Source organism: Crocodylus siamensis, chromosome 6 (genome assembly GCF_052110815.1).
Source record: "Crocodylus siamensis isolate JL-2025a chromosome 6, ASM5211081v1, whole genome shotgun sequence".
Lineage (NCBI taxonomy): Eukaryota > Metazoa > Chordata > Crocodylia > Crocodylidae > Crocodylus > Crocodylus siamensis.
Genome location: NC_143400.1, coordinates 29,649,510 through 29,660,345, shown reverse-complemented (window position 1 = coordinate 29,660,345; position 10,836 = coordinate 29,649,510). Strand labels below are relative to the sequence as shown.

The window sequence follows — 10,836 nt, the reverse complement described above, 5'->3', positions numbered from 1 at the left end:
AGGGAGGGGGTTGTGTCCTGCATGCCTGGGTTCTCTGCCCAGCTCCAGAGGGACAGTGCAGTCCAGGGAGGGGATGAGTTGGGGGTGGAGGGTGCCCATGGGAGCCCACTTGGGTTCACCTCACCTTCCAGGGACACCCCAGCGTCCTCAGCCCCAACCCACTAGGCACCAGGATCTTAACTGCCCCCTCCCCCAACACAGGGTGGGATCCTGGGTCAGATCAGGTGGCTGCACATTGCTCCCCCCAACCCGCAGCAGCCTGGGCACAGGTCCATCTATCGCACTGGTTTATTGCACTGGGAGTGGGGGTGGGGGTGGAGAGGGGTTGACCCCCCCCCACCCCCTGCAATAGTCTCTGAGGTCAGGAAGCCAAAGGGGAGGGGTTGGGGGGCACCCCAGGGCTGGGTGTAATACCTAGTACCCCCTGTTGGGGGAATCTGAGTTTGCAGCCTGGGCAACAGGGTGTGGAGCAAAGCTGGATCCCCCTGGTGGCCCAAAGCTGTCAGTGCAGTCCTGTCTCGTACCATGGTTGGGGGGGGTGGTCTCTGTGGGATCCTGGGGTCTCCAGTTAGTCCCAAGAGGTTTTCTGGGGGGGTCCCTGGGAGGTCACGGGGGTTCTGGAAGTTCTATGAGAGGGATCGGGGGGGGAGGAGCTGGTGGGGCTGGGAGGTCCCAGGGGGTTTTTGGAGGGGATCCTGTGAGGGTCTCTGAAGGTCTAAAAGTGAGATCCAGAGAGTCCTAGGGAGTCCAGGGAGGTCTCTGGAAGTCCTAATTGATCCCAAAAGGTCCTGGGGGTCTTTGGGGGTCTGTGAGGTCCCAGGAGGCTCTGTGGGGGGCCCAGGGGTCTCTGGGATGTCCAAGAGGGTTCTGGGAGTCCCTGAGGATTTAGAGGGGTTGTGCAGAGGTCCTGAGGGATCCCTGAAGGTCTGGGAGATATCAGGGGGATCTAGGAGGGTCCCTGCTTGGTTCCAGTGAGTTCTGGAAGGGTCCTGCGGGGTTCTAGTGGGTCCTGGGGCCTCCTGGGAGGCCCAGCAGGGGTTTCTGTGAGTCTGGGTTGTCCCAGAGGGTCCTAGTTCGTCTCAAGGCATCCTGGGGAGGTCTCTGGGTGATGTCCCCAGAAGTTTTGGGGGGGGGTCCCTGAGAGACAGGCCCTGGGGGGCCCCAGGACGTCTATGGAGGATCTCCCAAAGGTCCCTGGGGGTCTGGGATGTCCCAGTGGGTTTTGGGGGCGTCCAGTTGGCCCCGGGGTCTCTGTAGGAAGTCCCTGGAGGTCTCAAGGGTTCCTGTGGTGTCCCAGTGGATCCTGGGGGGTCCCAGAGGGGTCTGGAGGGTCCTGCAGTGTCCCAGTGGGTCTTGGGGGATCCCTGAGGGTCATGGAGAGTCCCAGGGAGTTCTGGGGAGTCCCTGAGGGTCCGGGAGAGAGGTCAGAGTGGGGGACGGGGGCGCCGGGGGACGATGACCCGGCGAATGGTGCGGCGTTCGGACACGTTGCGCTTGACCTTGGCAGAGGCAGGGGTGGGGCGGGCGAGTGAGGGGCTGGACTGGGCCCGAGGCAGCTCGGCAGGGGGTGGGGGGAGCTCCAACCGGTCCTCCCAGCCCCCGGGCCCCACTGCACCCCCTTCCAGCCGCGCCTCCAGCACCCGCACGTAGGTCTCCAGCCGGCGCCGCTGTAGGGGGAACAGTGGGGGTGAGGGCCAGGCTGAGCGGGGGACCCCCCGTGCCTCCAATACTCCCTGGTACCTTCTCATAGCCCCCTGGTACTGCCCGATGTCCTCTGATACTCCTTGATATCCCAAGAGGCCCCCTAGTGGCTCAGTTCAAGTCCCTGAGGCCCTCTGGGTGAGGAAATACCCCCACCTGGGACTGTCTGGGCCTAATGAGGCTCCCAGCACCCCTTGTCCACTACCCTTCCCAACACTGGCTGGTGGTAAATGTGTGGGCATCTGACCTCTAACCTCTCACCCTCAAAAATCCCAGGCACATCCCTCCTGACTGCACCCCTGACCTGGGACCCCTTCTCCCCCCCAAATAAAAATTTCCTAGGCACTCCCCTCCTGCCCTTATGTGTGACCCATGACCCCTCACACCCTGCCCGCAAATATCCCAAGTCCCCCCCACATCCAATCTGACCCTGGGCTGAAAACTGTCCCCCACATTGCTCCAGGGCAATTGCCAGGTACCTCCACCCTGGGGCTTTGCTTATGGGATAGATCCACCCCTTTGCTCCTACCCAAGCTTGGGCAGAACACCACCTAGTGCCTGCCCTGGGAGTCAGGGGGTCACCTCATACAGCAGGTAGTCCTTGCGCATCCGGTAGTCATCCAGGCCCCTGCTTCGGCTCCGCGGCTCAGGCAGACTCCGTTGCAGCTCGCCAAGCTCAGCCACAGCCTGGGCCAGCCATGCCTCGTGGGCCCGCAGCTGCTCCTCCTGGGGGGGAGCAGGAAAGGAGGGGGGTTGTATGTTGGGGGAACAGGTCCCCAGGCCTACCCATGTGTGCACCAGGCCCGCCCACTGTAGACCAAGCCACAGCCACATCTGTTCTAACCCCGCCCACTGCAGCCCAGGTCCTGCCCACTACAGCCAAAGCCTTTCCCACACCTGCCCCAAGAAAAGTTGGCTACAGCTGAGGCTCCACCCACTGCAGCCCAGGCCATGCCCGCACCCAAACCAGGCTCCTCCCTTGCCAGCCAAAGCCTTGCCCACCCCTGCCCACCCAACCTCAGGCCCTGCCCACTGCCAGTAGGCAATTCCCAGGTCCTGGAGGGGTGAGTCTCACCAGGGAGCCACGGCTGGGGGCCGTGGGCAGCACGGGCCGCACGAACTTGCGCTGGGAGCCCACAGCCGCCGGGAAGGGGGGAGCAGAGAGCGCTGCTGCCACCAGGTTGATGCGGGCGACCCACGAGTTCATCTCTTCGGCGCTCCTGGTGGGGTGAGTGGAGGGTGGGTCAGGGGGCTGTGGGTCAGGAGTGAGGGGCACCAGGCGGTTGGGCAGGGGGGCTCCATGTCAGGAGTGAGGGGCACGGGAGGTACTTACGGGGCCTGGAAGAGGACAACGCGCCAGTCGGCTGTCTGCAGGCGGAAGACATGCGGGCGCTTGCTGTACTGGCTCTCGTGCTCAGCTAGGGCGTGATGCACCCCCAGCGGCTCCTCAGCCCCCTGCCCCTCCATCTCGTTCTCGGCCTGTGGGCAGCAGGCATGGGCTCAGGCTCTGCCCCCACAGCCCCAGGCCCCGCCCCTGCAGTACCAGGCCCCGCCCCATCCCCCAAGCCCCGCCCTCATCCCAACCCCCAGCCCCAAGGCTCTGCCCACATGCCTACATCCCTGCCCCCCCCCACTTCAGGCCTTGCCCCCAGGCCTGTAGTCCCACCCGCACTGAAAGACCTGCCACCCCCAGATGTAAGGCCCTGCCTCCGTGCCCACAGTTGTGCTCCTCCCACATCAGGCCCTGCCTCCAGGCTCAAGACCTCCCCCTAATGCGCACAGTCTTGCACCCAAAGTTCTGCCTGTACCCCAGGCTCCTGCCTGAGGCTTCACCCCCAGACTCTGCCCCTCAAGCCCCACCCCTTCACCTTGAGAAAGTACAGCTGGTTGCCCTTGAGGATGGTGTAGAAGGTTTTCCAGCCCCGCCTGCCCCACGGTGCTGCAAAGGAAAGGCCATGGCTCAAGCCCACGCAGCAGGAAGGCCTACCCTGGTGTAGCTGCCTGAGAGCTGGGGAGGGGTCTCCAGGACAAGGCGGGGAGTCTGCATGCCTGGGGCGTGGCCAGTCTCAGGTGTCAAGGCCACAGGGTGTGTGGCTTTGTGGGATCTCGGCCTAGCCAAGGCCTATGGGCATGGCTTTAAGGCCTATGAGCCGTGGCCAAGCCCTGCACATAGAACTGTGTAGTATATGAGCATGGCCAAGGCCTGTGGGGTGTGGCCTAGTGGTATCTGGGCGTGGCCAAGGCCTATGGGCATGGCTTCATGGCCCATGAGTGTGGCCAAGACCTGTGAGTGTGACCAAGGCCAGACGGTGTAACCTAGTATCTGCACACGGCTTCATGGCCTGTGGGTGCAACCACGACATTTGGGCATGGCTGGCGGTATCTGCGTGTGGCCAAGGCAAATGTGTGTGTGGGTCCATGACATACAGATGTGGCCAAGGCCTGTGGGCGTGGCCTAGCAGTATCTGGGCGTGGCCCCATGGCATAGGGCTGTAGCAATGCAGTGTGGGCAGGGCCTGGGTGGGGGTAGGCGGGGTCCCACAGCATGGGCCTGGCCACAGCAGGAGTGTAGCAGGGGGGACTCACTCCTCCGGCCATCGGCCTCAGCATGCAGCTTGCGGGCCAGCAGCCCCTGGCAGTAGGTGGGGGCATCAGGGGCGGGCACTGGGCTGGCAAGGGCATCGCTGTGCTCAGGGTTCAGCCCCCCAGCACCCTCCGGCTCCTCCTCATCTCTGTGGGGACACAGCATTCATGTTACCTCCCCCACCACTACAGTAGTATGGACCATGCTTCCCCCCTGACAAGATGAAACATGCCATCACCTACTCCCTTCCAGGGTCAGAATGGTATGGCCCAGCCTCCCTCCACAAGCACAATGGAACAGGTCATCACCTCCCCCTGTCCCAGACAGGCTCAGAATGGTATGGCCCATGCCCACCGACCCTGCACAGAGTGGGACGGGCTTCCACCTCCACCTGCCCTAGGGTCAGAATGGTATGGCCCAGCCTCCCCTCCACAATGGAACGGGCCATCATTTCTCCCTGCCCCGGGTCAGAATGGTGTGGCCCATGCCCCCAACTTCCCCCCCCCATATAATGAAACAGGTCATTGCCTCACCTACCATGCCCAGGGTCAAAGTGGGCGGGACTCTGATCCCCCGCCCCCAGTAAGAGTGGAAAACGCTGGGGTTCTAGGTAGAATAGAAGGGTCCACCGTGCCCCCCTATCTTGAGAATGGAGTAGGCCATGAGCCCCGCCCCCACCCTTTTGCCGGCTGAGGACCCAACCAACCGTTAGGTCAGAATGGGAAGGACCACTAGCACCCTCGTCTGTGAGAGTGGACTGGTCTGTGTCCACCCCCCTGGCTAAGATGGAACAGGCCATAGTTTCTCCCTTCCTCCCGCCCCCCATCCAGCAAAAGGCATGACACCACTCCCCTCCCTTGGCCGGAATGGACTGGTCTGTGGCCTTAGGTCTGCTCTAGCCAGGCTGCCAGGGATTGAACCATTGAACTGAGGGAGGGGGGATGGACTTACACTGCCCACTCGAGCTTCTGGTTGCGGATGGAGTGGTACAGGGCCTGCGGGCAGAGTGATGGTTCAGGGGGCCACGCCAGGCCGCATCAAACCACAGCGGGACATGTCAAGCCATGCTGAGACATGTCAAACCACACTAAGCCACGCCAGAACATGCCAAGCCATGTCAGGACATGCCACACCACCTCAGGATATGCTGAGCCACTCCGGGACACGCCAAGCCACACTGGGATATGCCAAGCCACACTTAGCCACGCCAGGACACATCAAGCTAGGCCATGCTTGGACATGCCAAGCCACACTGGGGGCAGACACGGATGGATCGCATCCCGTGCACCAGCCCTCCCTGGAACTCAGTACCTTGAGCTGCTCCTTGGGAAAGTTCTGCCTGTTGTCCATCAGCCCGTCCAGGTTGGCCACGAACTGGTTGCAGGTCATGCTCCGGCCCAGGTTCTGCAGTCACCGCAAGGGGGTGACACACATGGGACACAACACTGGTGAGTGTGTTGTGTGTGGGGGGGAGCCACCCTCCCACTCTTTCCTCTCCACCCTGGGGCCCATGCTTGGTGGGGGGCTGGCTGCCAGAGGAACAGGGGGGGCTGCAGGTCAGGGGTGAGGGGCACCAGCGGGGCAAGAGCTGCAGATCGAGACTGAGGGACACTGGCAGGGCTGGGGGCAGGGGCTGCAGATCAGGACTGAGGGGCACTGGAAGAGCTGGGGGAATGGGGTTGTGGGTCAGGAGTGAGGGGTACCAGCAGGGCTGGGGGAGCAGGTGGGTGCAAGGGGATCTTGGTCCTTGGATCCCACCCATGGGTGGGGGGAGCTGCCCAGTGGCTGCATGAGACCTCTTCCTCCCTGCAGCAGCTTCCAGGCCCCCCTCGCCAGAACCCATCTCCCGCCCTTACCGGTCCATGGAGGTCCGTGTTGAGCAGCATGAGAGCACAGGTCAGTGTGTGCACAGCATCTGGGGGCACAGGGGGGGATCCAGCAAGGGTAGTGATGGGGGGAGCCTTCTTCTCCTTCCCCACTACTGGTCAGGGGTGAGGGGCAGAAGCAGGGTGGGGGGCATCAGGGGCTGCAGGTCGGGGTGAGGGGCACCAGGGAGGCTAAGTGGGGAAGCAGGGGCAGCGGGTTGAGAGTGAGGGGCACCAGCAGGGCTTAGCTGGTAGGGGGCTGCGGGTCAGGAGTGAGGGGCCCCAGGAGGATGGAGGGCTACCTGGCGAGGGGAAGCCATGGGGGTTGGCCTGGTGGAAATGGCTGGAGAAATGCCGCAGGATTCGCTCCCGCTCCTGTGTCTCGCCTGTCAGCACAAAGGCGCTGAGGAATGTCCTGTGGGGTTAGACATAGGATGACCTCCAGACCCCCTCATCCCCCTTTCCCCCCACTCGGGGATCCTAGGCAGCTTCCCCCACCCCCTAGCCCTGCCCCCCTGGCTGTGAGGGGGGATGAGCCGGTGCCTACCTGAGCGCCTGGTCCAGGCTCTGCCCTGAGAAGTTGAAGAAGGCCACGTACTCCTCGGCCACGGCCTGGCTGAACGCGGTGCTATGGCAAACAGCAGGGGGTGTCGTGGGGCTAGGGGCAGCTCCGGGTTCCCCGGGGCGCAGTTCTCGGTTGTGGGGGACAATTCTAAGTTGCCCCGGGGAGCAGTTGTGGCTGGGGAGGAAGTTCCCAGCTGGGGGGGCAGTTCCCAGCCCTCCAGGAGAGTGATTCCTGGCTGGTAGGGGGCAGTCACAGCTGAGGGGGCAGGTTTCGTGGGGGGGAGGGTCCTTACTTCTTCCGCAGGTATGAGGCCACCTGGGACCTCTTGAATCCGTCCAGGTGATAGAGCCGAGCCGCCAGGCTCCTTGCTGCCGCCCGCGCCTCTGTCATTCCCAGTGCCTCCCCGTTGGCCACCGCGGTACCCCTAGGGGGCAACAGTCCTGCTGCTACTACTACTATTGCGGGCCACAGGGAGCCTCTCCCTTTCCAGTCCCTTAGAGCTAGGGGGCTGCAGGTCGGGAGTGTGGGGCATTGGCGAGGTTGGAGAGGGCAGGGGTCTGCAAATCAGGAGGGAGGGGCACCAGCAGGATCAAGGGTGGCAGGGGTCTGTAGTTTGGGAGTGATGGGCATGGGGAGGTGGGGTGAGGGAGAAGGATTGCAGGTCAGGAGTGAAGGGCACCAGCAGAAGTGGTGGGGGTCAGGGGGCTGTAGGTCAGGAGTGAGGGGTACCAGGGTGGGCAGGGGGCTGCAGGTTGGGAGTGATGGGGATCGAGGGGCACAGTGCTGTAGATCAGGAGTGAGGGGCACCGGGGGGGCAGGGGACTGCGGGTTGAGAGTGATGGGCACTGGCAGGGCACATACAACTCCCAGCAGTGCGGCAGCCAGGTACTTCCTCTGTTCCCAGGCTGTATTTTGGGGTGGGGGAGGGAGATAGGCTGTGGTCCCCTTTCCATCTCCCCAGCCCCCCCTCCCCCCCCGCAGCCCCTCGGAGGCTGGACAGACTGACAGGTGCATAAACGGATGGACAGACAGATGGACCTCCCTACCGTGGCCACGAGGTAAGGAGCAGGGGCTGTCGAACTTACCCCGTGGTGGGAGCGGGGAAGCTGAGCTGCACCCCGTCCTCCGTCTCCTCTTCCTTATCCTCCTTCTCCATGGGGGGCTGTGCTGGAGGATCTGGTGGGGGCTCCTCAGCCTCCTCCATGGCTGCCGGTGCGCTGGGGCCTTGTGCTGCCACTTCCCCCTGTCGGCTTCCTGCCACCTGCGGCTGCGCGCTCCCCTCCTGTGCCGTACTGGGGGCCGTGCCGGAGGCCAGGCCAGGTGCTGGGGAGCCGGGGGGCTGCTCCATCTGTGGGGCCAGCACCCCCCAGAGCCTGCAGGGGTTTATCAGCCCCGCAGCCTGTGGGTCTGGGAGGCCTGGGGGTGGGGGGCACATCAGATTCACATCCCCTTGCTTAGTTTCACACCCCTCCCCAGTCAGTTTCAACCCCCCTTGGGCAGTTTCTCCCCATCCCCCACCCCTGGTTAATTTTACCTCCTTGGGCAGTTCCAGGTCTGGGCAGTTTCATCCCAGCTTTGCCTCAGATGAGGTGGGCAGGGGGGCCTGGGCACCCCTGGGGGTTGAAGGGCAGGTGGCTGGTGTCTCAGTTTCCCCAGGGATCCCCACCCTGGCACTCACCTGCCTCCCTGTGGCCTGTGGGGGTCCCAGGGCTGGCGTCCACCTGCAGCTCCTGGAAAGCAATGGCAGGGGACAGTTCTGGGCTAGGGGGGAGCAATTCTTAGCTCCCAGGGTGTCGTTACTGACTTTGGGGGGGCAGTTACAGCTCTGGAGGGCAGGTGCCAAGCACTCGGGGGACATGCACCCTCAGACACGCACAAACCCACAGAACCCAGGTGTCTGGGACTAACCTGCACAGAATCTGCGGGGGGTCCTGCTGGGAGCTCCTCCCCTTGCTCCCATGCCCCACCCACTTGTGGGGCATGTGCCAGGCCCTGCGCTGGGTCCTCTGGGGGGTGGGGGCGGTAGGCGGGCACTCCCCACCCCACCTGCTGGCTGGGGCTGGTGCCCATGTGGGGTGCATGGAAGAGTGGGTTGGTGTGGAAGAGCTGCTCCAGCTCTTCCTCCTCCTCTTCCTCCATGCCCGAGCTGCCTTCCTCCTCCTTATCCTCATCCTCATCCTCCTCTTCCGCCTCATCTTCCTCTTCCATGCTGGCTGGAGGGCCCGGGTGCAGGGGCTGCTGGGATACCTCCATGGCGTTCTGGAGGTCCAGCACACAGAACTGGGCCTGAGCCAGGCTGGCCTGTAGCAGGGCCTTGGCCGTGAGGGCCGGGTGAGGAGATCCTCGCATTCCTGGCCCACTTGGGGCATCCCCCATGGGGCTGGCTAAGCCGCAACGGGGCTGTGGGGCAGCTTCATGGGCCCTGCAAAGCAGAGACCGTGAGGTTAAATTGGGGGCGGGGGGCGGGTCCCATGCTGAGGCAACAGGGCTGGTATTCCCCACCAGCTGCAGTGCACTCTGTGCCTCAGTTTCCCCCTGTGTGTGTGTCCTGGATGTCTGGGTTCCCTGCTCATGTGTGTGTTGGCCTGTGTCCATCTGTCCATCCAAGGTTGGGTGTGTGTCCACTGAGGTAGCCTGTCTTGTCTGTCTGTCTGTCTGCCAAAGGTGTCTTGTGGCAGGGTGTATTTCAGTTCCTGCTGTGGGTAGGGGCGGATGTCTGTTTGTGCGTCTGTCTCTGGCATGTGTGAGTGTGTGTACCTACCTAGGTGCAAGGCGTCTGGGCCAGGATAGTCTGGCTTCATCCGTGTGTCCATCCAGGCCGGTTGTGGGGAGGGAGGGGAGTCAGGTGCTGTATGTCTGTCCGTGTGCGCATGTCCTAGGGTATTTATATCTCTGGGCGAGAGGAAGTTCTGGGCCTGTGTGTGTGTGTGTGTGTGTGTGTGTGTGTGTGTGTGTGTGTGTGTGTGTGTGTGTGTGTGTGTGTGTGTGTGTGTGTGTGTGTGTGTGTGTGTGTGTGTGTGTGTGTGTGTGTGTGTGTGTGTGTGTGTGTGTGTGTGTGTGTGTGTGTGTGTGTGTGTGTGTGTGTGTGTGTGTGTGTGTGTGTGTGTGTGTGTGTGTGTGTGTGTGTGTGTGTGTGTGTGTGTGTGTGTGTGTGTGTGTGTGTGTGTGTGTGTGTGTGTGTCCCAGATGCCTGGGTTTTGTGTGTGTGTGTGTGTGTCCCGGACACCTGGGTTTTGTGTGTGTGTATGCATACATATGTGTGTGTACATATGTGTGTAGGGGATGCCTGCGTTCTGTGTGTCCGGGAGTCCAGGCTCTTTTCCCTCCCCCCAGCAAAGAACCGAGGAGCCCGGGCTCTTCCCCATCCTTCTCCCCCCAGCGAAGAACCCAGGAATTGAGGCTCTTTCTCATCCTCCTCCCCCCAGCAAAGAACCAAGGAGTCCGGGGCTCTTCCCTATCCTCCTCCCCCCAGTGAAGAACCCAGGAGTCGGGGCTCTTTCTCATCCTCCTCCCCCCAGCAAAGAACGGAGGAGTCCGGGCTCCTCCTCGCCTCCCCGAAGCAGAGAACCCAGGAGTCCCGGCTCCTTTCCAGCCCCACCAAGGAAGGGACTCAGGAGTCCAGGCTGCTTACCAAGGCAGTGCTGGCGCCTCACTGTGCCCGCCCTCCCGACCTCTGCCCCGACTTCCCCGCCCTGATCCTGGCCCCGATCCTGGGCCTGATTCGTCTGTGCCCTTGCAGGGGAGTGAACAGGAGCCCTGAGTCCTGGGTTCTTTGCCTGGTGGGGTGGGCAGTGCCTCTGTGGGAAAATCGAGGCACAGGGACCAGGGCTGTGGATACACTACACTTACCAAATAACATTGGCTTTTTTTTGACAGCTAATGCAGGGGGCGGGGCATCATCTGGACCCATCCCCTCTCACCAGGGGGGCCGCTCCCCCAGAGTACCTTGGTGGGGAGGAGAAACGTGTCCAGACTGGAGCTACAGGGAACAGGTAAACTGAGGCACACAAGGTTATGGGGGTGGGAATCATGTCACAGCCTCCTGTCCACCACCCCACCCCACCCTGGCCTGCTGGTGCCCCTCACTCTTGACCTGCAGCTCCCTGCACACCCCCCCATGC

At 62.8% G+C, this 10,836-nt stretch overlaps 2 protein-coding genes across 4 annotated transcripts in view; one reads left to right on the top strand and one right to left on the bottom strand.

The window, feature by feature from the left end:
• Positions 1–285: 285 nt before the first annotated feature.
• On the bottom strand, positions 286–10,459 carry LOC149862103 (PH and SEC7 domain-containing protein 4-like). 3 transcript variants are annotated; one of them, XM_090051476.1, is made up of 16 exons: positions 10,347–10,459; positions 8,624–9,137; positions 8,394–8,445; positions 7,801–8,131; positions 7,008–7,139; positions 6,698–6,778; positions 6,453–6,565; positions 6,142–6,200; positions 5,597–5,689; positions 5,237–5,280; positions 4,288–4,433; positions 3,570–3,640; positions 3,035–3,180; positions 2,777–2,921; positions 2,284–2,427; positions 286–1,667 (listed from the first exon to the last, which is right to left on the bottom strand). In XM_090051476.1, exons 2-16 carry the CDS (start codon positions 9,089–9,091, stop codon positions 1,425–1,427), a joined length of 2,268 nt encoding a protein of 755 aa, XP_089907602.1. In that variant the 5' UTR covers positions 9,092–9,137; positions 10,347–10,459; the 3' UTR covers positions 286–1,424. The 3 variants fall into 3 exon arrangements, with proteins under 3 accessions (XP_089907602.1, XP_089907603.1, XP_089907600.1); XM_090051477.1 differs by lacking the exon at positions 10,347–10,459 and adding an exon at positions 9,477–9,768; XM_090051474.1 differs by lacking the exon at positions 10,347–10,459 and having other exon boundaries at positions 8,624–9,768.
• Positions 7,754–10,836, top strand: part of ARID5A (AT-rich interaction domain 5A) — a 26,166-nt gene continuing 23,083 nt past the window's right edge. Inside the window, exons 1-2 of the mRNA XM_090051479.1 lie at positions 7,754–7,773; positions 10,592–10,707. The gene's annotated coding sequence lies outside the window, so the exon portion shown is untranslated. The remainder of the gene's footprint in view (positions 7,774–10,591; positions 10,708–10,836) is intronic.